The 26,532-nt window shown below is 30.3% G+C and overlaps 3 protein-coding genes across 3 annotated transcripts in view; 1 reads left to right on the plus strand and 2 right to left on the minus strand.

Moving 5' to 3' along the window:
• The window catches only part of LOC125830992 (LOB domain-containing protein 1-like), a 393,543-nt gene that overhangs the window by 145,776 nt on the left and 221,235 nt on the right, over positions 1-26,532 (minus strand). The gene's annotated exons all lie outside the window — the stretch shown is intronic.
• Positions 17,483-21,193, plus strand: LOC125830977 (uncharacterized). The gene is made up of 5 exons (XM_049510171.1): positions 17,483-17,943; positions 18,532-18,724; positions 19,687-19,751; positions 19,861-20,071; positions 20,831-21,193. Exons 1-5 carry the CDS (start codon positions 17,633-17,635, stop codon positions 21,191-21,193), a joined length of 1,143 nt encoding a protein of 380 aa, XP_049366128.1. The 5' UTR covers positions 17,483-17,632.
• LOC125831503 (kiwellin-1-like) lies at positions 24,932-25,510 on the minus strand. The gene has a single exon (XM_049510680.1). The coding sequence runs from the start codon at positions 25,508-25,510 to the stop codon at positions 24,932-24,934; it is 579 nt and encodes a 192-aa protein (XP_049366637.1).

Here is a 26,532-nt window from a genome sequence, read left to right on the forward strand (position 1 = left end):
TCTACTTCTTACTAGGCAAAGGAATAAATTATACAGAAGAAGAAAAATATACAATTATGATAAATACCTTTACAAGTAAAGTAAGCAACTGGTTTACACGATTAACTGATGATGCAAAAGAAATCATAAAAAACAATGTAGTAGATGGTCTTAAAACATCACTCCAAGAAGGGAGAAAAAACATAGTCCAATACGTAGCTAATGAATTCCTAGGTGGAGAAGGAAGTGTAAAAGACAATAGAGAAAAAGTTAGAATAATTGCCAAAGAGCAATTAGAAAAATTGCAGATATGCAAAATGAGTTATATTCAACATCTTTGAGTGAAATACAATACCTTGGGTAGTACGTAAAGAGGAGTTTTTGTATAGGCTAGGTTTCCCTCTATACCAAGATTTCCTTCTCTTGCATTCATAAATCTTTCGTCTGATAGATTTATGACTATTGGACAATTGATTCCTTCTTTAAAAGTCGATTTGACTAATATTTGGATTCCTCCTAAATGAACATAATTCATTTTTTTCCTTTTCTTTTCAGGAATTTTTCTAAGGATTTGATCTATCATTTGTTTGGTTTACAGGTTTAATTTATGTTTTCCTGTTGTTTGTGTAATTTCTATAACTTTTTCCATTTCCTGATATTCATTATAGGAAATTTTGTCTCTTGCAAACATTCTTTGATATACATGAAATGAAAATGCATAGAATACAAGAGTATTTTGAATACAAAAATGCTCAATCAATTTTAAAGAAAGGTATACACGCACAACTTTCTTTTTCTAAATACTCTTGTATTCTATGCATTTTCATTTCATGTATAGCAAATATAATTGTTGTAGATCTTAAGCTAGCATGCAGATATGCTTGTTCCATTTCTAGTATTGCTTTATCAAAATGATGTAAAACTTTTTTATGCCTCCAGGCTCTCCTTATTCTATTTTTAATAATTTATATAAACCAAACTTTATTTCATATGATTATTTTTACAAGCAAACCATACTATATCTTACAAATACTCACGACATAAAGAAATACTTTTCCTGACGGGAGAAATTACTACTCACTCATACTCTTAGAAGTACCTAACATTTTTCTTCGAGGGGTGTTTTCTCAGAAAATTTAGTTTGCTTCGCAAGTATGAAGTTCCTCTCCTTTTATAGATGGAAGGAGGGACTTGTTACAAAATATATATTTTTAGGGATTTCCCTAAACTTCTACATATTTTCTCTTCTAGTCCTTCACTAATTGCCGACACTTTCATTGATTGCTGACAGGCTTTTGTGATAGTGTTGAAGATTCTTTGTTGATAAGATGATGGTAGTCTTCTTTTGTAAATGACCGACAAGATGTGACCTTTCTTTTTAACTTTGAAGAAAAAGAAAAGATTCCTTTCTTCGTTGATATCTTCATGACGTAAGAGCTTACGTCTTTTGTTTTGCCTCATTTGATAATTACATTATCCTACTCCTGGATGATTATGGTCCAGCATTTTACATGGTAGTTTTCATGTTTATTCTGTTGCTCCTAATCTATGAAGCTCTATGTCAAGAATTCTGTCTTTTAATTCTTTTGATTTGGATTTTTCTTTGGTTATCAAAACCCAATCATGGTCTTGATCTAGGACTTGACAGTCTTCATTATAAAATCGTTTAAGAATAAAATATAATGTTTTTATTCCTAAAGCTCGCCTAGTTTGAATTCACTTCTTATTAAGATGAGGAAGTTTCTTGTCCACTCATGTGGCTTTGACATTAAAATCTTTTATTTTTTCAACTGTTATGTAGTTGAGAGTTGGATAATAAGCTTGCAAATCCTTACTTTCCATAGAAATGCTGAAAAATCTGCAATAGACGTCATCTCCTTGGGCATAATTTTTAACTGAATTAAACAGTTTTGTTGGTAATTGAGATATTTCATTTAGATCAGGTTTTGCATATACTCAATCTAAATATCCAAATTCAAATAATTGAGTTGTAAAGCCCGGTGATCCGCTAGGAAATATTGATATTCTAGGAAACAAACTTGTTGATCCTAAAACACCAAATGTTTCTCCGCTTTCTTCAGGAATGTTGTAAATGTAAGATACTCTTCCTCTTTAGGGTGCTGTTTGCCAACCTGAAAAGAAGAAAAAACTTTTGCTCTTGAAGGAACTTTGCTAGCACTGCTTTCTGGTTTTTCAGAGATAATTTTTTCAGCTTTTGCTGATGATGTGCTTTTTTCTTCTTTCGAAGTAGAAGCATCAATTATTGCTTGGCTTTTTCCTTCATCTTTCGATTTAGAATTAGGCATATCCGTGCTTACCTTTGAGATGTTTTGGGCACTAGGTGCTAGTGAGACATCTCCTGCCACTTTGTTGAGATTAATATTCCCCTTTAGAATTGAATTCTGTTTTGGATATGTATCCAAATGTTCTCACAAGAGTAAAAATTCTCTCATATTTTTAGCTTGTACCATGTTGAGCTGATTTATTTCAGATTGTAAAATCCGAGCTTGTTCAGATAACTTTGACAGTTTATCTCTGATTTTGTATAGCCTTTGGCTTTTATTATCTATGGATTCATCCACTGTTTCCATTTTTTCATATATCCTGTTTACTAGGATTTTTGTCCATATTGGACATTTCTGGAGATGAAATCTGCAAGAAAATTGTCACTTCCTTTAATATATTCTATTGTAAATGAATAAAAGGATAATAACACTTGCCATCGATGCAATCTTCGGTATTGAGGTTCAGAAGGAAGCTTATTGAATATTAATCCGGACACCTGTGTGTTATCAGTTTTAATAACAAATTGTTTTGGTAAAAGGAAATAGAAAATTTTATAATTCCTTTAACAATGACTAATAATTCCTTTTCATTAGTTGAATATTTTGTTTCTGCATCATTGAAAGTACCACTTGTGTACCTGCAAATTTCATTTAAATCAGTTTGCAATAATGCTCCCCAATGATAATCAGATGCGTCTGTCTGTAATACCAGATTGTCATTATCTTCTGGTAGTCTAAGTTTTGGTAACTTAGCACATTCTTCTTTTAATTTTTGGATACACTGTGTGTGTTCTTCTGTCCATCCAAGTATGTTGGATTTTCGTATTAATTTTTGCAGTATATTTCATTTTTTTGCCAAAACTGGAATAAATTCTCCTGCATAATTAAGACATCCTAAAAACCTTTGTATTTCCTGTTTTGTTGTTAACTTATCAGGAAATTCTACAATCTCTTTTGAGATGTGTGCTTGGAGTTCTATTCCGTTTTTTGAAATAATCATTCCTAGGATTTTTATTTATGTCTGCCTTCTTTTGGCTTAAAACAATTCCATTTTTAAAACAGGTTTCTGGAAATTCTTTCAGATGTTTTAAATGCTCTTAATATGTTTTGGAACATATTAGAATGTCATCTATATTGACAATTAGAAATTCTTTTTTTGAAAATATTTTATCTATTTTTCTTTGGAATATTTGTGGGACATTTTTTAACCCAAAAGGCATGACCAACCACTCATAATGTCCGTTAGGAGTACTGAATGCAGTTAACAAAATGAAATTTTCTGATAATTTTATTTGCCAAAATCCACTTTTACAGTCAAATTTTGAGAAATAAGTTTTTCCTTTCGCAAGATTATTCAAATTATTCTTATTTGGGATAACATATCCATCAAATATACAATTTTTATTTAGCTCTTTATAGTTTATTACCATTCGAGCTTTTCCTCTTTTTATTTCTGCATGGTTTCTTACCATGAAAGCTGGGCTACTATGAGGACTTTTACTCATTCTTATTAACTTTAAATTGAGTAATTCTCTGATTTGAATTTTGAATTCAATTTTGTCATCTTCGTTATAGAGCATGAGTTTGACTCTAATAATAACACTAGGGTCTTTTAAGGTTAAAATGGCCCTTTCATGATTTTGTTCCCATTTTTCTAATGGATTTTCTCCATATGATTTCTGTAAATTTTCTTTAATCTTTTCAAGATTAAGACACTTACAAGTAGTTTTTCTTAGATTTTCTAAGTATTTTCTTTTGAAATTTCCATTTTCTTTTTCAAGATTATATGAATTTTGTTTTCTTGGGACTTTGATAAAGTACCCGCAAGGTGTTTTAAGGCTTATCATGTATAAAGTTTGATGATAATCCTGAAATTGTTGTAGAAAATTATTTCCTAATAATAAATTTGTTTCCAGTTTATCATAAGCAAATAATTTATTTACAGAAACAATTTTTTATCCTAAAATTATTTCTACTTTTTCTTTAGACTTTGAAAGTTTTTCCTTATCACCTGTGATTCCAGTCATTGATATGTTATTCTTATTTATGTCTCAATCTTTCATTAAAATTTTTTTTTGCTAGACTTGCTTCAGATCCATTGTCTATCTGACAACAGGTTGTTATTTTTGTATCATAGAAAGTTATTTCTGTGAAAATTGAAACTTTGAAAGATGTTTCCTTAGGCATTTACATCTTTGGTATAAAACAAACTAAGTTTCGTTTGTGTGAATCATTTCTATTCCATTTTTACCTATACTATAGTCTTCTAGACTATTTAAAAATAAGTTTCCTAAGATTAAATCTTGATCACTTTCGTGATTTGTAATATAACATGGAACTATTATTCTTATTGTATCTAGTTGTATTGGTAAATTTACCATATTTTTGCAACTAAAGTTATTTCCTTCAAACGTTTTATAGGTATAATGTGGACCTTCATAGATTGGTAATCCATCTAGTAAAACACTTTTTATATGGTTAGCTGATGCTCCTGTTTGTTTTAAGATTTCTTGTTTTTTCCATTCTATTCCATTGAAAATTCTTCCTTCTATTTTGGTAATATTAGAAATTTCAAGAATTTTTCTATTATGATATCTATTGGATATACTTTTCCTAATGGAATCTCTTCCATATTCTAACGAAGATCTAGGATTGTTAGAACTTCCTATCTCTTGCGTCTTTCCAAACTGAATTTCATATTCGTCTGGAATTTGTGTTTGCTGAATTTCTGCTTTAACAATTTTTGCAATTCCTGTGCATTCTTGATCGATTTCGATCATTTCTTTATTCTTATAGACCTTTCCATAATTGGAGTTTGTAACTGTATACAAATCTTGGTAATAAATACTTATTATATGATTACATGGTTTAAACAGATCTTTTCTTTTGATCTGAAAATGTAGACTCAATGCATCATTAAAATCAACATCTTTGAGTGAAATACAATACCTTGGGTAGTACGTAAAGAGGAGTTTTGTATAGGCTAGGTTTCCCTCTACTATACCAAGATTTCCTTCTCTTGCATTCATAAATCTTTCGTCTGATAGATTTATGACTATTGGACAATTGATTCCTTCTTTAAAAGTCGATTTGACTAATATTTGGATTCCTCCTAAATGAATATAATTCATTTTTTTCCTTTTCTTTTCAGGAATTTTTCTAAGGATTTGATCTATCATTTGTTTGGTTAACAGGTTTAATTTATGTTTTCCTGTTGTTTGTGTAATTTCTATAACTTTTTCTATTTCCTGATATTCATGATAGGAAATTTTGTCTCTTGCAAACATTCTTTGCATTCTACTAAGTAGATTATCTTCTACTTTTAGATTTAAGTTTAATCCTTGGATTTTTCTAAATGTCTCACCATCAAAGGTTGCTTTTAGGGCGTACTCTCTTTGATCTTCTTCAGTTTCTATAATTTGAACTGAATTTTCCTCTTTTTGAATTTCTTTACTCATTTACTCCGAGTCTGTTGAGTATTCTTCATAAATTTCTTCAAAGAAGTCTTCACTTCCTATTGATCTTACTGATTCTAAATCAGAATCAATGTCTACTCTATCTATTTTTGAGATTTTTACTCTTCTCTTGTTACATTCGTAACTTTTATGGCTTTCTTCGCCACAGTTATAACATTTGCATTTGTCTGCAGGTTTTGTTTTTCTAAAATTATTTCTCTTTTTATAATACCTTTTTTTAGGTATATAATTTTGTTTAGAAAAATTCTTTCTTTTGATTAAACCTTTCTTAATCTTTTTCCTTTTTTTATAAGGTTTGTTATCTTCACATCCCCATGGGTTGCTGCATTTGTATCAAGACAATAAATTTGTGTATTAATTCTTTTGGATTTTCTTTGTATGTTATGTGCCATACATAATTGACCAAGTCTATTGTTTAAAAAAGATATTCTTTGCCCTAGAGTATCTCCTTTAACGTTTTCTTTTCCATATTCTTCTCTGAAATATTTGGCCCAAAAGCCTGGTAATTTTTGGTAATACTTTTCCAAATAAGGTTTCATTTCGTGACTACTATCAAATATTTTATGGTAGTATTCTTCAAATTCACATATATATTCTTGAATATAACTCATTTTGCATACCTGCAATTTTTCTAATTGCTCTTTGGCAATTATTCTAACTTTTTCTCTATTGTCTTTTACACTTCCTTCTCCACCTAGGAATTCATTAGCTACGTATTGGACTATGTTTTTTATTCCTTCTTGGAGTGATGTTTTAAGACCATCTATTACATTGTTTTTTATGATTTCTTTTGCATCATCAGTTAATCATGTAAACCAATTGCTTACTTTACCTGTAAAGGTATTTATCATAATTATATATTTTTCTTCTACTGTATAATTTATTCCTTTGCCTAGTAAGAAGTAGAGAAATTTTTCTTGAGACCATCGATCTAAGTATACTTCTGGATCCCTTTTGCATTCCAAATCTAGGAATTGGGTTGATCCTACATCTCCTGTTGGGAGTCGATTAGGCATATATTTAGCTTTGCTATTATTATGGAATTGACTTGTATAGTCTTTATTCTTTTTAAATGACCTAATAGAAAGTCATAAACAAATAACTTTAAGATTAAAGCTAATAGAATTAGAGTTAATTTCTCTAAAAGAAAATATTCCAGGAAGAATAACTAACTTAATAGAAAAAACAGAAAAATTTGACAAAAGAGTTAGTCAAAAGTATATAAATTTTTTTCTATTAAGTTAGTTATTCTTCTTGGAATATTTTCTTTTAGAGAAATTAACTCTAATTCTATTAGCTTTAATCTTAAAGCTATTTGTTTATTACTTTCTATTAGGTCATTTAAAAGATTTTAAACTTCTTTTATGCTCATTTTTATTCTGAAAAATAATAGTTAGAAGTTTTCATATCATCTATTACTACTTCTTTGTAGTTATAGTTTATTTCATATGTATAATAATCTTCTTCAGATTTTTGTAAGGTAATAATCGTTATGATTTTCTTCTTATATCATCATTTAAATTTTTAATTACCTATAGTATTCCTACTAAGGTTTTTGTCTTCAATAAACCATAAAGGTTTTATTAGCATAGTATCTATTTTTATTTCCAAGGCTCTGATACAATAATTTGGAGTTGTTTAAAAAACAGGGTAGCAGATAATTATGTAGTAAATATTACACATTTCTTTAAAATTGATTGAGCATTTTTGTATTCAAAATACTCTTGTATTCCCTATAAGGTTTGTTAAGCTAGCATGCAGATATGCTTGTTCCATTTCTGGTATTGCTTTATCAAAATGATGTAAAACTTTTTTATGCCTCCAGGCTCTCCTTCTTATTCTATGCACATGATGTTGAATATTTTTCATTTTTATTTATTTATTTATGCTAGTAGCATGAATGTTAATATGAAGTTGTATAACACATTTGAAAATTTAATAATTTTTTTATTTTATTCCCTATAGGTACTAAGTAATTCTTATTTGTCTAAGTATATATATATATATATATGCCACCCATGTCTAGATGAAACACCTTTGTACACCCATTTGATAAATTCATTGATCGAATGCACACCAATGTCAAAACCATTGTGACTTTCAAATGGGTGCTTGAAATGAAGAATTATAAAATTGATATTAAAAAAAGGTAAAAGATATGACATACTCTGTCTTCCTATGGCTTGCCAGATTTAACCATTATGTTGAATCAATCCATTTCAGAAACCTTCACAACACCAACATCCATTTGAGGTTCAAACTTATCTTTGGCCTTAGAATAAACGGATTTTCTGTGTACATGAAGAATAGATGATAAAAAAATTGTATACACATTGTGCCAATATTGCAACTAATTTTCGCATTCTTTATATATATATATATATATATATATATATATATATATATATATGCCATCCATGTCTAGATGAAACACCTTTGTACACACCCATTTAATAAATTCATTGATCGAATCCACACCAACGTCAAAATCATTGTGACTTTCAAATGGGTGCTTGATACGGGAGAAAACAAGACCTCTTCTTACATTGCTTTCGCCTTCAGAAAGGCAAAATGTATGGAGATGTATCATACTTGTTGGGGTTCCTCTTTCTTGGTTGCATATCATGAGTAGTGTCTCATTGAGTATTGGATGAAGTTGTACTATTTGTGTCATGGTCAAATCAGGATGATCATGTAGGCTTGGGGGTTTTGTAGCGAAAGATCCATGCACCTCAGCGTTATAAACACCACTAACTGTTTGGTTAATTGAATTCTGAACTTCAACTACATAATAAAAAAGGTCAATAATGTTCAAAACTTTGTAAATGACTATACACATTATATTAGAAGTGGTTCTCATACGATCAAATTGACCATTGGTGTTTGAAATATCTGCACTTTTCCTCCTTGAGACTGATGGCTGATCAATGTCAACTTTGTCAGTTTCTTCAACTGGTTTAGTGGTATTAACCCAATGTATACATTTAAATAATAAATGAATTGGAAAATGCAGTATAAAAGAAAACAATGCTACATACATGTTCGTACCAAAAAAATGGCTCATCCCAGATTCATACCAAAATAAAACCAAACTGGTATCATTTCTGCATCAATTTGTATATTCATTGGCATGAAATTGATATAAGTATGATACCATTTTCATACAATTATTATATAAAAATTTATACCAAAATCATACACAAGAAACTGGCTTATACCAAATTCAAACCAACTTCATACTAAAAATTGAACACTGGTTAAAATTACTATATGCAAAATGTCTATATCAAGTTCATGCCAAAATTATACAATTCTTACATATAAAGTATACCAACTTTATATTTCATTATTATATCACAAATTAGGAAGATTATTTATGTGCAATTTACCTCTTTCTCTATTGTTTGTGTTGGGTGACTTCTTGAAGACCTAATCTTGTCGGATTATCAACTTGATCGAATTATCGACATATGTTTTCAATTCTATTATGTGCTTGTCAATCTTCTCAACATATACATTAATAGTAAGAAAATTAAAGAATAAGATGTAATATGAAATTAATGGATAAAGCTTTGAGAAAATAAGCATTATCCTTCAATTTTTTCAACTCTTGCCGAACCTGTTGTGAAACAACAAAAAATGAATCAATGCATTGTAAATGTAAAAAATATATTAAATAATTATTTTTTTTGGTATACTAACCTCTACCATTTCTTTCTTCAACTCAACATATTTGTCTTCTATGTCAACATCATTCCTTTCTGATGTTGCGTAATTTTTTCTGATGGTGACTGAAAGATTCATGTAATACTGATTAATGACATTCATCTCTTCAGCCGTCAGGACTTTGTTTTTAAATTTATGCTATAATACAAAATAAGAAGGATTTATTAAAAAATTTAAACAAAAAGACAATAAGAAAAAAATGCTAAATGAGGTTTTTGAATTAAATTCAAACTTGGTGTCCATATGTTCTGAAAATGGTGTTCTTTAAGTAATCGAAGAAAATAGATTCCTCTAATGTCTTCCAGTTGAAAATACGAGGTGTGACATTTGCAACACATATAACAATTGTATTTCGAAGGGATGTCAACACTCGTAGAACCAAATCTTCATGGCCTAGTGGAATCCATCAAATTCGAATGATGGATCTTTTGTTAATTTATGACTGCATCTTTTGAGCGTCAGTTTGAAACATTCGGTGCCCCATGGGTAGTTGATGTACTCACCAGTCTCAGCCAAATCAAAATACCGTTTCGATATCGTTGTTTTAGATGTCTCTGAACCTATCAAAAATGTACTGATGAAGTACACAACGTCAATGTTGAACCAATCTTCAGGCTCAAAGTAATCGACTTCTTTAAACTTATTCAAAAAATCTAACTTAGGAACGTTGTTCATTTTATCAAAGTACTTTTTAATAAGCCTATTTGAAATAGATGGATCTGAACCAAAATCACTGACTATACCACATTTATGAACAGTCACAACTGTGAATTCCTTAATGCCAAAACGGAGTTCAGTACCATTTATTTTGATAATGAACATGCCATCCCTATCATTATCAGTCTCAGTAAGTAAAAGATGACTCAATAACTGACAGTGCACCTTTATGGGAGGTAAGTCATTAAATACACCAAACGAAGTTTCCAAAATTGTTGAAACTTCTCTTGACCGAGGAATGTAGACAGGTCGTTAAAAATGTCTGTGTTCGTGCATGAAGATCAGGTTTTAAAGACCCACCAGACTTCATGCACGGACACATTTTTAAAGACATGTCTACATTCCTCAGTCAAGAGAAGTTTCAACCGATTTTGAAAACCCCATTTGGTGTATTTAATGACTTACCTCCCATAAAGGTGTAGTGTCAGTTATTGTGTCATCTTTTACTTATTGAGACTGATAACGACAAGAATGGCATGTTCATTATCTAAATAAATGGTATTGAACTCTGTTTTGGTATTAAGGAATTCGCAGCTGTGACTGATCTCGTTAATGATTTTGTTTCAGATTCATCTATTTCAAATAGGCTTATCGAAAAGTACTTTGGTAAAATGAACAACATTCCTAAGTTAGATTTTTTGAATAAGTTTAAGGAAGTCAATTACTTTGAGCCTGAAGATCAGTTCAACATTGGCGTTGTGTACTTCTTCACTATTTTTTATGACAGGTTCAAAGGCATCTAAAACGACGATACCTAAACGGTATTTTGGTTGAGACAGGTAAGTACATCAACTACCCATGGGGCACCGAATGTTTCAGAATGACTCTCAAAAGACGCAGTCATAAATTAACAAAAAATCCATCATCATTCAAATTTGGTGGATTCCACTTAGCCCTGCAGATTTGGTTCTACGAGTTTTTTCATCCCATTGACAACACGATTGTTATCCGTGATGCAAATGGCACACCTCGTATTTTTAACTGAAAGACATCGGAGGAATCTATTTTCTTCGATTACTCAAAGAACACCATTTTCAGAACATATGGCAACCAAGTTTGAATTTTAATTCAAAAACTCATTTAACAATTTTTCTTATTGTCTTTTTGTTTAAAATTTTTAATTCAGCCTTCTTATTTTGTAATTATAACAAAAATTAAAAAACATAGTCCTGAAGAGATGAATGCCATTGATCAAAATATATTACATGAATCGTCCAGTCACCATCGGGTAGAAAATTATGCAACATCAAAAAGAAATGATGTTGACGTAGAAGACAAATATGTTGAGTTGAAAGAAATTGCAGAGGTTAGTATACAAAAAATAATTATTTTTTACATTTACAATTCATTTTTGTTGTTTCACAACAGGTTCGACAAGAGTTGAAAGAACTGAAGGATAGTGTTTATTTTCTCAAAACTTTTTCCATTAACTTCATATTACACCTTATTCTTTAATTTTCTTATTATTAATGTATATGTTGAGAAGGCTAACAAGCACATGATAGATTTGAGAGCATATGTCGATAATTTGACCAAGTTGATAATCGACGAGAATAGGTCTTCATGAAGTCAGCCAACACAAATAACAAAGAAAGAGGTAAATTGCACATACATAATCTTCCTAAGTTTGTGGTAAAATGATGAAAAATAAAGTTAGTATACTTTATATATAATAACTGTATAATTTTGGCATGAACTTAGTATAAGACATTTTGCATATAGTAATGTTAACCAGTGTTCAATTTATGATATGGATCTGGTATGAGCCAGTTTCTTGTGCATGATTTTAGTATAATTTTTTTTATAGTAATTCTATCAATGAATATACAAATTGATACCTATTTGATATGATCTGGGATGAGCCATTTTTTTGGTACGAATATATATATGCAGCATTGTTTTCTTTTATACTGCATTTTCCAAATCTTTTATTATTTAAATGCATACATTGTGTTAGTACCACTAAACAAGTTGAAGAAACTGACAAAGTTGGAATGGATCATCCATCAATCACAAGGAGGGAAAGTGCAGATATTTCATACACATGTTGGTCAATTTGATGGTATGAGAACCACTCCTAATATGATGTGTATAATCATTTACAAAGTTTTGAACATTATTGATTTTTTTAATTATGTAGTTGGAGTTCAGAATTCAATTGACCAAACAGTTGGTGGTGTTTATAACGCTGACGTGCCTAGATCATCCACTACAAAATTCCATGCCTAGATGATTATCCTGATTTGACCATGACACAGATTGTACAACTTGATCCAATACTTAATGAGACAACTACTCCTGATATGCAACCAAGAAACACGAACCTCGACTAGTATTATACATTCGCCTTTCTGAAGGCGAAAGCAGTGTAAGAAGAGGTCATGTTTTCTCCCGTATCAAGCACTCATTTGAAAGTCATAATGATTTTGACGTTGGCGTGGATTTGATCAATGAGTTTATCGAATGGGTGTACAAAGGTGTTTTATCTTGACGTGGCCGTTATATATATAAAGAAATGCGAAAATTAGTTGCAATATTGGGTACAATGTGTATTTAATTATTTTTTTTGTTATCTATTCTTCATGTACACAGAAAATCTGCTTATTCTAAGGCCAAAGATAAGTTTGAAACCCTTCGGGGTGGCCCAGTGGTTTGAGCTTGGGACTTCCATGTTGGAGGTCTCAAGTTCGAAACCCCTTGCTAGCGAAAGCAAGAGGTTTGCCTTCAGGGTCGAGCTTGTCGCACCAGGCTTGCCTAGTGCGGATTACCTCTCTTGTGTGATTTGCAAGCTATTGCATAGGAGTGGGGGTTTTTCCCTGTGCGCACCCAAAGGATAGCGGTTGCACGTTTCCCATGTCATCAAAAAAAGAAGAAGATAAGTTTGAACATCATATGAATTTTGGTGTTGTGAAAGTTTCTGAAATGGATTGGTTCAACATAATGGTTAAATTTGGCAGACCATGGGAAGACATGGTATGCCATATCTTTTACCTTTTTTAATATGAATTTTGTAATTCTTTATTCAGATTTTGCATTTTGAGCTTTCATAGAAATTGGTATGCATTTCGAACTTTTGTAGTTGATATGAATATCAATTACTTTCTGTATTTTGACATGAAATATGTATGCATTTGGAATGATACTTATTTCATGTCAAAATCATACCTATTTCATGCCATAAGTCATCACTTATTCATGCCATTAGAATATCAATTCTAACTACTAATTGCCATTTATTAGATAAACAGTATACGAAATTCATTTCAATATAATATCAAAAAAAAAAAATCAATCGTACCAACATGGTATAAATAGCATACCAATTTCGAAACAAATTTTATATAATTTTTTTTATCAGAAACATAAAAAAAAAAGAATGTTCATACCAAAATCTAACAATATACATAATTAAAACTATTATACACAAACAAAATCTGAATATTTTTTTCCAGTATCAGTGTTCATAAAATTTTTTACGTTTTGTTTGTATACCAATACAAATAAAATATCGAAAAGAATACTAACCTGAAGGATCCCATCTATCACCATGCTTTATTAATACTGATAAAAAACTGTCCAATACAAAAAAATGAAGATTATCATTAATATTTTCAAATTATTTACTTCTAAAATATCCGTTTTAATTGGTTTACTTGCTTTATATATTTTTCACACTAATTGATTTTTATTATTATTTTAAATCTTTTTTAATTTAGGTAAATGTTATAAACTATATATGTTTATTGTTATAAATTGAAAGATAAAGAATAATGTCATAACTTATAATTATTAGTCTTATATATGTCAATTGTAAAATTTTCACATTTATTTATGAAAGCAAAAACATTCAAGACAAGAACATTTATCTTATTGGTTGTTTATGATAATTTTTCGTGGGACTAAGAATGTTACTGTCTCTTCCTTCTAGGCCAAAATAGTGAATTTTGAAATTTTATTCACAATAAATTCAATAATCAAAATATGTTTAATGTTAGTCATTCTAACTATTTTTCCTTTTAAATGAATTGTTGTCTTTTTTTCCTCTTTTGAATAATTCTTTTTTTTATCGTACGAAATCGAATCGAAATCGATAACAATCAAATCGATAGATGAATATATGTTTGATTTTAATTTTAACTAATAACCAATGCAAACCGACGTGTGAACACACTTACTCCTATCTCTATTTTTTTTAGGTAAATTTATTTTTATTTCTATTTTTCCTTTTGATAATCACTTGCGTAAGAAAGTGTGATACACTCTAGATTTTATAGACGTATTCAAATTTTAATGCTTTAATTAGAAATCAGTGTCTGTTTATAATCGTTGACCAAAAATTTCAATTCTAGTTTGAAATTTTAATTACAACAATCAAATTCTTTTAGTAGGTAAGCTTTTAATTTTGAATTTTTACAATATGAAACTTTCTCATAAATTTATATTTTATATAAAAAAATATATTTATTTTATTTGAAAAGATACATGCTCGATATGAAAAGATTGTTAGTTCAATGTGTACGGATTATATTAAAGGATAATTAATTATCAATATTGTTAATTTATTTGCATTAGTGATTTGAAAGTTAATATTATGACATCTAATCACATCATTTATTTATTTTTATGAAAGAAACATGAAGATAAACACGTTATTAATATGGTATTTTAGAATATTGTATTACATTGTTTAATTATGAATTACAGTTTGTTCATTCAATAACTGTATAAGAAACGATTCTTTTTTACACTTTTCAGAAATGATGAGGTTTTCATATTTATAAGAAAAAATATAATATAATTTCTGAGATTAAATTTATAAATTTAAAAAATTAAGGACCCAAAATAATTTAATCCGCATATCAAACCGCATCGAGTCATACATCCTGGAAACGCTGAAAATTCTTCCAAGCAGAGAAATTAATTACTTACCTAATTAAGGGCGAATAGAGTTTGGACATAATTTGATCTAGTAGTGGTACTACTCTATATGTAATCATTCAAGAAAGTAATTAATTAAGGACTTATAACCAAGTTTTGAATCAGATTATCAGAATATTAACTTAGAAAATTGAATGTCTTAATAATAATAATAATAATAATAATATATATATATATATATATATATATATATATATATATATAACTACTGTTAGATTCTCATTAGCTATTTCTCCTTAATACCCCCAACCAAATGAATTGTGAAAATTGAAAAAACTTTTTTGATTTGTAGAATCGAAGGTCTTTTGGAAAAGCATTTCTATCTTCCACAAAGGTAGAAAATAAGATCGACATATATTTCATCTTCTTCAGACTCTACTTGTGGAATCACATCGGTATGTTGTTATTGTTTATGAAACTAAAACAGAAAAAAAAGGACCTATTTCTCCTTTTTTTTCTTTGCTTCGAAATGTGAAAATTGAGTTTTCCTTTTTTATTTTCTTGAAAAAAAATTTAGGAATAATTTTACAGACAAATACATTGTTAGAGCAAAGTCTAGTATTTTAATTGGACTTGCATACGAGCTATTAACTCCGCCTTTGATTTTAAGTGTAATATTCCAAAGTTACCCTTGATGACTTAATTATTGAATACTAAATTTCAAGACAAAAATTTACTCTAGTAAACTAAATTTATTAAAATAAACAAATTAATGCCACAAAAAGACATTTTTAAAGTCCACTTGAAAGATTATCATTTAAACAAGTTTGATTACAATATATTCACATAAATAAATATAATATTAAAAATCATAAAGAAAGCGAATGTTATAAAATTAGAAGATCTCTGAAATTAACCAAAAAATTAAAATAGCAAAGGAGACTTTTTCAAGTCAAGTTTGAGTATTCTTATTTTTTTTCCCTTCCCCTCTCTCTATATAAATAACATTAAACTTGTGAGTTGCATTTTATTTATAGGTAAGAGATGAAGGAGATTTTGTTGAATTCTTTTTGGAATAAAAGTAATAATATTATATCAATTGTGGGAGCAAAATGGAAATATTTGAAGAGAGTTACAACAACAACTTATGTGACATTGTTGCTATTCTTATTTCTCACCATCACTGTTTCAGCCTTGTCCAATGTTGGATGGATTGATCTTGTAAGTCTTTTTTTCTCTTTTGTATCATCAGATCGCTTATAAGATAACTATAGGTATTATTACAAATAAAAATTAATTGCTAAGTTAATCGGCTATAAGAAAAATATATTGGAATAATTCAATCAGAATTGTAAAATAGAAAGCACTAAAAAAGAATGAAATTATACTCCTTTTGATTCGAATTTTGATAGGTTTCAAACATATGTAGATGGTCTAACATATATCATGGATAAATTAAATGTGGTCAAGTAGGGGCGGAGCCAGATATAGCAAAGGGATTCATCTGAATCATTTTTAATAGAAATTATAATGTTTATACATAATAGAAAAAAAAAATTGTGTACTACTTGATTAGATGAAATTTTAGTGCCCCCTTCATTTAGTTTTGTTTGTCACTTTTCAAGAACATTTAGTAGATGAAAACTTATTTGTCAACTTTTTTACTTGTTCAGTATGCATTTTGTTTTCTCCTAAAGAAAATATTAAATTAAATATTTATTTGACCAAATTGCCTCTATTTACTAGATTTTGGAAATCTAAATTTGATTATAAGGTAGTCAATTCAATAAGTTTGAAAAATTAATGATTACTTAACAATAAAGGTAAAGCGAAGAAAAGTAATTATATCTATTTAGATTTATTAATTGACAAGTAAAATAATAAAAAAATATTTTTAATATATTTAACAAGTAAATAAAAATGATTAGAAAAACAAATAAGTATTCCACCCAAAAAAACTATAAAAAACTTGGGGTCTGAAAAAAGTAAAACAGCAAAAATTTTGGACTAAATATTTGCATAAGAGGAAGACTTATGGTTCATGTTAAAAGTATGGAATGGGTAGATATTAGCAAAATAAAAGCCTAATATAATGACTATCTCAACAAATTTTATTTTAAATATTCAAACTATTGCTGGTTTCGATTGAACACCTGAACACGCGATAAAATATTCCTATGAAATACTTTTTGATCAAAATTTGGAATTTTTTATATATGTTCTCAAACATCTATATTATATAAATTAATTCATTTTTCATGTTCATTTATTTATTTTGGTTTAAAATTTGTGCAGGCAAAGTACTCCGTACATGTAAGGAAGAAAGCAGAAAGCATGGTCCCTAGTTTCGTTTTTATCGAGCCTGATAAAAAAGTAGAAAATCAACCAATGAGACCTCAAATTCTTGAATATCCATTGGATTGTAATGCATGGAACAAAACCAATACATGTCCAACAACTTATCCAAAGTCCTATAAACCCTTAAACCCTAACAACTCAACATGTCCCGAATATTTTAGATGGATTCATGAAGATTTAAGGCATTGGAAGAACACTGGAATTACTCGAGAAATGCTCGAAAAATCGAAAAAATATGCACATTTTAGATTAATAATATTGGACGGGAGGATTTATATTGAGCGTTACACGAAATACTCGATAGAAACTAGACATTTATTCACGATGTATGGCATTGTACAACTCCTAAGGTTTTATCCCGGAAAATTGCCTAATTTGGAGATCATGTTCGATACCGATGACCGGCCGGTTATCCCGGAGAGGGAATTCCGGCGACCTGATTCCGGTCCACCGCCGTTGTTCCGGTACTGTTCAGATTGGCAGGGCTTGGATATTGTTTTCCCAGATTGGTCATTTTGGGGCTGGTAATTAATTATTAACCTTTTCTCACGCCTTTAATATATATATTTTTTTTATGATGATAATGTCTGGTCCAACTTTCGATTTTGGCACTGATTAAATTGTATTTAATTATATTTTATTGAGATAGAATTTACTTATTTATATGTCAAAGGTCAAGGAAATAAACCTACTTAAAATTAATTTGTGATCTTCTTTATATAAATATATGTTTTTTTAAAAATAAATTAAAAGATTATAAATCCTTTATGGGTTCTAATCTATTTATTTGTTTAGTTTTTGTTAGTCATGAAAATCCTTACCATGAATTTTTAATATTTTATTCTAATTTTTACAAGTCATGTAAACTTATTTATGATTAAAAAAATATAATAAGTCATAGTTATTACAACTTAGATTCAAAAGTCTATTTTTATCCTTACTAGTATCTGACCATGTATCGCACAGGACTGCCTAGTGCACTTGATATCTTTAGTGTGATTCACACTTTACAGTTTGTTATATTAAAATGAGATTTACTTTGTGTATACCCAAAAAATAGCGATCACCAGTTGATATATGATTGTGGTTTTGGTAATTTTGATTGTTTATAGGGGAGAGACAAATATAAGGCCATGGAGAAGTATGCTAAAGAATATAAAAGAAGGGAACAAGAGAAGTCAATGGAAAGATAGGATACCCTTGGCTTATTGGAGGGGAAATCCACTTGTTTCTCATGTTAGAAAAGACCTTATCAAGTGTAATGTTACTGACAAACAAAATTGGGACACTCTATTATATCCTCAGGTATATTATCATATCTTTATTATCATATCTTTCAACTGGTCTTCGATATTTATTTTAAAGTTTTGATTAATTTAAATTTATATTATGATTCAAATTTTGATAATTTTTGGTTAGGGGTTGTGGGATTCTATCCACAACCCTAATGGTACTTTTTAGGTGATGTTATAGTGCCACATTGTGTTTAACATGTTCAAAATTTGAAAAACGGAATTTTTTTAAATTGATAATAAAAATGTGTCACATAATTTTCTTTTCTTTTCTTTTGATTTTTTGACTTGTGTTTGATATTTATTTTATGGAATTTCGATTAATTTGAATTTGTGTTACGATTCAAATTATTCATGACTTTTGATTAAGGATGGAGAGATCCTACCCACGACCCTAATATGGTATTTTCTAGGTGGTGTTAATTATAGTGCCACATTGTATTCGAGTACATGTTCAAAATTTGAAAAACAAATTTTTTTCTCTAATAATTTTTCAGATTTAAAATATATTTATTATTAGGAAACCTTATGATGTACTCCTCCGTCCCATTTTATATGTCACGTTTTTACTTTGCACTTGCATTAAGAAATGATGTAACTTTACCCTTCTACCCTTATTTAATGTTTTCTTAAATCAACTTTATTAATAAATGACAAGCCTAATTAACTATTCTATAAAGCGTATAATATGCTAAATATAGTAATTTATGCATAAATTTTATAAAATGATAAGTATTGTGGTCCAACTATTTATAGAAAGGGATGACATATAAAATGGGACGGAGGGAGTATTATATATGCATCTTTTTGAATAGCATTTCTTTTTGTGAAAAGAAATTGAGTAGATCTATCTAGCCATTAATTCTCATATATATAATTTTACCAATTGACATGATTAAATTAATTTATTTCTTAGCCTATTACATAATAACATAATCCTTTTATCTTCTTCTTTTTTTCAAATGACAATCTTAGGATTGGAAAAATCAATCCAAAATAGGGTACAAGGAGTCAAATATTGAAGACCAATGCACACACAGGTTAGTAAATATATACTACCATAATATAATATTCCAAATTAAAGATTTTTAATTTTCTTGTATTAATTACTAATTATTAAAATTTGAAAATTGTTATTATATTATATAGATACAAAATATATGTTGAAGGATGGGCATGGTCAGTTAGTGAGAAATACATATTTGCATGTGATTCACCAACATTATACATAGAGTCTCACTTCTATGATTTCTTCATAAGAGGAATGATCCCACAACAACATTATTGGCCTATTAGTGATAATGACAAATGTAAATCTCTCAAGTTTGCTGTTCAATGGGGAAACAATCACACTCACAAGGTACATGACAATTTTTTCAATTTATTTTATTTTTCACGACTATAAATATGATGTTCATTGGTTACTTTTTAGTCATATCTTTGAAAAGTAATCATTTCTATGACTTCTTTTTTTTTGTAACACGGTTAATATTACCATAGACAAACAATATCGTAAAAATTGAAGAAGCTAAAGAGCGCCTCAACATCTCTTTTCTCTAACATGCAAGATGATCATAGGGCTCAACAATGAAACAAAACACTAGTTCTAAATTTCAGAGGTAAAACTTCATATGATAATGTCTTGGAGTTTAATTTCACCTATGAATTTTGAAATCTCATGTAAGTGGACATCTCGAGCGTGGAAAATTTTAATAAGGGCCTATCATTATGAACTAGAATCAGGATGAGTCTTGTTCTGATGTCATGAAAAGAAATAAATTATAGCCTAACTAACCCCAGAAGTTAGCTCAAGAACACGATTGTCCAAGTCACTCATCCCATAATTGACTGATATTGGACTTCTTCAACACTCTCCGTCAAAAGTATGTTTGGACTTTGGTGTTTGATTAGACACGAAATTCAAAGGAAAAAAAGAGATTTTTTATGCATATGATTCCAAACAAGTCATGTACATTTGTTTGAAGTTTAAAGTTAAATCATTTCTAAATAAGCAACTGTAACATATTTTTGACATCAGAAACAAAAGTGTGTATATGCCTTTGCAATTCTATTTCTTTAGTTTGACAAACCTTCTTGTGAATTTGCTGAGAATTTTCAGGCAGAAGCAATAGGAAAGGCAGGAAGTGAATTCATTCATGAAGATATGAAGATGGAACGTGTTTTCGATTACATATACCATCTATTGAATGAATATGCAAAGTTACAAATATTTGATCCAATTGTTCCTCAAGATGCTACTGAAATATGTTCAGAATCATTGGCATGTCCATTAGATGGTTTATGGAGAAAGTTCATGGAAGAAGGTTTAGAGAAATCTCCAAGTTATAGTGATCCTTGTATACTTCCACCACCTTATGATCCTCAACAACTTAAGACATTTGTTGAACAAAAAGGTAATGCCACAAAGCAAGTGAGCTCATGGGAGAGTGAGTATTGGTCTAGTTTAAACAAGAAGCAATAGGGTGCCCTTTTTGTTAAGTTATTCAATTTGCTTATTGTATCCCTTATGTACTATTTGTCATGGAATATGTGCACTAGCTATCTTGATTTTGGTGATTTTGGTGATTTTGTTTACAAAATGCTATCTCCTTCAAGACTTCTTTTTCTTGTGATAGACAATATACTATTACGTTACATAGTTCATTATAAATTATATCTAGGGAAAAACATTATATAATGGTGGTAGGTATTCCGTAGAATTAGTCGAGGTGCACAAAAGCTGGTCTGAACACTACCGTCATAAAAAAAACATTATATATAATGTATGAATCTTGTATAGAAGTGTATAATAGTATATGAAATGTGTTTATACACAAATATGGGATAAACCATCTAACAAACTCAAAATATGGACTACGTGGCGTAAGTATTTTCTCCCACTAGACATAGAGGCAATTTCCCCTTCTTTTTTTCCCCTCCTTTAGGCATTAGGCTTTGAATCCACTGTTTTGATATGGCTATTTTGTGGTAAAACACGCTCTCTATCAAGAAATTCTTCATTTTCCAAAATTCGAACTCTAAACCTCTAGTAATTAAGGGTGAATGTGCAACTGCTAAAACCAAACCGTCAAGGTATTATATGCTCTAACCCAACCTTTGGGGCCTCATAGGTTAGTCCTTTGGGTTTCAACAGTTAAATCCTGAACTCGGCCTTATATGTTTGTTTTGTGCTAAAACACACTCTCTATCAAGAAATTCTTCATTTCTCAATATTCGAACTCAAAACTCTGATAATTAAGAGTGAGGGTGTGTTTGGTATGAAGGAAAATGTTTTCCATGGAAAACAAGTTGATTTTTGACTTATTTTCTCATGTTTGGTTAGTGATTAGAAAATATTTTCCGGAAAAGATTTTTAGTGTTTGATTTATGAATGAAAAATATTTTTGAGAAATATCTTTTATTTTTACTAGAGTAGAAAATAATTTTTGAAATTAAAAATTTTTTTTAAAAACAAACTTAAATATTTTTTTTGGGTGGGGAGTGGGGGTGGGGGACTGGTAGAGGGTGGGTGGGTTGGGGGGTCGAGGGTAGGGGTGAAAAAATGAAATTTTGAAATTGAAAATATTTTATAAAAACAAACTTAAAATTTTTTTTGGGGGGGGGGGGGGGGGGGGGGGCTGGTAGGGGTGGGTGGGTGGGGGATCGAGGGTAGGGGTGAAAAAATGAAATTTTGAAATTGAAAATATTTTTTTAAAAACAAACTTAATTTTTTTTTTGGGTGGGGTGGGGAGTGGGGGGTGGGGGCAGGTAGGGGCGTCGAGGGTAAGGAAAAATGAAATTTTGAAATTGAAAATATTTTTTAAAAACAAACTTAAATTTTGTTTTTTTTTTGGGAGGGGGTTGGGGGCTGGTAGGGGTGCGTGGGTGGGGGAATCAAGGGTAGGGGTGAAAAAATGAAATTTTGAAATTGAAAATATTTTTTTAAAAACAAACTTGAATTTATTTTTTTGGGTGGGGGGATGGGGGTGGGGGCTGGTAGGGGGTGAGTGGGTTGGGGAGTCGAGGGTAGGGGTGAAAAATGAAATTTTGAAATTGAAAATATTTTTTAAAATCAAACTTAAATTTTGTTTTTTTTTTTGGGGGAGGGGGGGGGGGCTGGTAGGGGTGGGTGGGTCAAGGGTAGGGTGAAAAAAATGAAATTTTGAAGTTGAAAATATCTTTTTAAAAAAACCTAATTTTTTTTGTGGGGGGGGGGGGGGGGGTGGGGGGAGGGGGGTTGAGGGTAGTGTGAAAAATTGAGATTTCAAAGTTGAAAATATTTTTTAAAAACAAACTTAAATTTTTTTTTGGGGTAGGGGTGGCGAGTAGGGGGTGGGTCGGTTGGGGGGTGGGGGATGGGGTCGAGTGTAGGGGTGAAAAAATAAAATTTTGAAGTTAAAAATATTTTTTAAAAACAAACTCAATTTTTTTTGTTGGGGGGGGGGGGGGGGGTGGCCGGGGAGGGGGTTGGATTAGGGGTGTGCACTATTCGGATTAAACCGAATAACCAAACCAAATCAAATAGAATTTTTATTTGGATTGGTTTTTTGGTTTTTCGGATTGGTTTTGGATTAATAAATTACTTTGTTTGGTTTTTTGGTTTGGTTTCGAATTTTAAAAGATAAAAACCGAAAAACCGAAAAAAACCGAATTATATATATATATATACTGCGTGGAGTCGTGTGGTGTGCCACATAAGTCAAAAGGTGTACAAAATTACAAAAAAAATGAGTTCAAGGGGGGTAATAGGACCTTAATTTAGTTAAGGTGTATCTCTGTGATTTCGGTCATAGTCTAGGGGGTACTTGTGCCTTCTCCCTTTTATGTTTGAATTACATCTATAAGGTGTGTTTCTGTGATTTCGGTCATAGTCTAGGGGGTACTTGTGTCTTCTCCCTTTTATGTTTGAATTACATTTATAATAGGTATACTTATAAGTATTGTGTTTTAAGTTTTACTTATGATTTATATTAGAAAGTATATTTAAGGGATTAAATATTATTACTTTGGTTATATATGTTATTAATTATTGACATAACCGAATAACCAAATCGAAGAAAGCCAAACCGAATAGAGGAAAACCAAATCAAACCAAATTTATTTTGAATCGGATTGGGTTACACTTTTACAAAACCAAAAACCGAAAATCCAAACCGAATAGTGTAAAACCAAACCAAAAAACCGAATGCACACCCCTAGGGTGGATGATCGAAGGAACAGGATGAAAAAATAAAATTTTGAAGTTGAAAATATTTTTTAAAAACAAACGTAAATTTTGTTTTTTTTTTTTTTGGGGGAGGGGGGGGGGGGAAACAAACTTAAATTTTGTTTTTTTTTTTTGGGAGGGGGGGGGCTGGTAGGGGTGGGTGGGTGGGTCAAGGGTAGGGTGAAAAAATGAAATTTTGAAGTTGAAAATATTTTTTAAAAATAAACTCAATTTTCTTTTGTTGCGGGGGGGGGGGGGGGGGGGGGTGGATGATCGAAGAAACGGGATGAATTAATAAAAATTTGAAATTGAAAATATTTTTTGAGGGTATAGACAAAATAAATTAATTTTTTCAACAAAAGAGTAATTGTAATTTGAAGTTGGAAGAGAGTTTTGGAAAATATTTTCCATAAGTTTTGAAGGGAAGTCATTTTCCTTAAATTTGAGGAAAATGAATTGATTTGAAAAACATTTTCCAAAACATTTAACCCAACCAAACATGAGAAAATTGGAAGAAAAATGTTTTCCTTCATACCAAACACACCCTGAATGTGCAACGCCCAAGACCCAACCTTTGGGGCCTCACGGGTTAGTCCCTTCGGCTTTAATCCAAAAGGTGCTTCAACAGTCAAATCCTGAACTCGGCCTTATATGGCTCCTAACATCCCGACCTAGAATTTACCTAAGTCAAGTTTCACAACGAACCTCCTTTTGAGTTCAATCGAATCAGCATTGTTTAAAAACTCTGCCTATCAGAGAGTGAGAAACAGAGTCCATGGGTAAATATCAAAATAAATTATCTTCTCATAAACAGAGAAAAAAGTTGTTAATTAAGCTTCAATATTCATGTAAGAACACAAATACTTGTAATTTGACTGTTAATTAGTCACTATAGTGCTTCAATAAGTTACACAACCATGATTAATATAATAAATATGTTTGGTATTGGGTAAATATAATAAAGTTACACAACCATGAATACAATTTCAAATTTTGGATCTGCTGCCTCTGTATCTATTCATCGAACCAAGTTATGTCCAACTCACCCCATTCGTTGATAGGCACACGTAATGCTCTCCAAACGCCTTGTGAAGCGATAACAAGGTTATTTTGACATGGTGGTTGATAATCATGTTTCTCATCACAGCCCATAGTTGAATCACATTCATCCACAACCATGGCATTTATGCTTCTTCCATTACCATTTATCGTTATGTTGCTAAGACATCTCCCTCCTCCATTGTACCAACCAGTCGAAAGAGCTACAACATGTGTATCATCAGAATGATACTTATCATCACATTTTGATGGTCCGTCTCCGTCTCCATCTCCACCCTTTTCGAAACTATTCAATGTGAGAATTGCTTTAGTCTTGCTAGACACTTGAGGTGAACATTTGTAAGTAGTGTATATTTTGTCTTTGATGCAACATATGTCATCTTCTTCGATGTTACAATGCCCGTTGGGCGGCTTTTTTGCCTTAATCTTGCTACTAGGCTTGCAGATTTGCAATCTTGACTCTGAGAAACTACAAATAGTAGAAAGAATTAGCAACACAATAAGAGATTTAGTACACAATCTAATGTTCTTCATGATCAATCTTTCTCTTAATTAGAAAATGTTTGATTAGTCTATATAAAGTTTGATCACATAAAACTCCAATCTTGTGTTCAAATTTCCAATTTATTCCTCTTAAGCTTGTTGTATACCCCTTCCGTTCCTTTTTACTTGTCAGAGTTTTCTTTCTGAGAATCAAATTTTGACTTGACTAACATTTTAATATTTATTTTTTCATCAAATTGATATGTCAAAAAACACAATTTTTAGTACTTTTTGTATAGTTTTTGAATATCCAGATTTTTATAATGTAATCTAATTTAGCTTTGACAGTTAGTCAGAGTGATTGTTAAAAAGCGCAACGTAACAACTAAAAGAAACAGAGGAAGGGAGTATATGTTAAACAAAATGGCCCTTATAAAATTGATGTCTTCATCATTATAACTTTGTTTTGTGTTGCAGCCCTACAAAGATTCCTATTGACATATGAATTTTTTCATGACAAAAAAGACAACAAAATTTTATCCAAAAACAAATTTGGAAACAAAGATAGTGTCAATCAGCTTAACTAAGACACCACGCTATTAAAATTTTCACCAATAAGCATATTCATCTATCAACGAATAATAAATATTTCATAAGAAAAGAATAATTTGGAGTTTCAATCTCAAAGAAAGGTATAGGTTCAATTTTAAGACAAAATCATGGAACGTAACAAAAAATTGTTGAATTTGCATTCAATCAATTCAATCCACGTATCCTTTAAACCACGTTATAAATTCAACTATACCTATATAGGAAAGAAGATGAAGATGTGAGACGAGTGCATATTATATACACAAATATGAATTTGAACATGGTTAGAAAACCAATAGTAATTATCTCAAATTAATTGGGAGTAAAAGCTTGTTTTATGAATAAATTAAAAATTAAAAAACACTCAGCCCTTTGAACATTTCTTAGGCACTTAGCAATACTTCAATTGGATTTGGCTTATTCCATCATCTATCTTTTTTTCCTTTTTTAAAATTAGTTGGGTGAGAGTTACATTTGGAGTC

The sequence above is a fragment of the Solanum verrucosum genome, unplaced genomic scaffold, assembly GCF_900185275.1.
Source record: "Solanum verrucosum unplaced genomic scaffold, falcon-dt-bn FXZP01000049.1, whole genome shotgun sequence".
NCBI classification, from domain to species: Eukaryota; Viridiplantae; Streptophyta; class Magnoliopsida; order Solanales; family Solanaceae; genus Solanum; species Solanum verrucosum.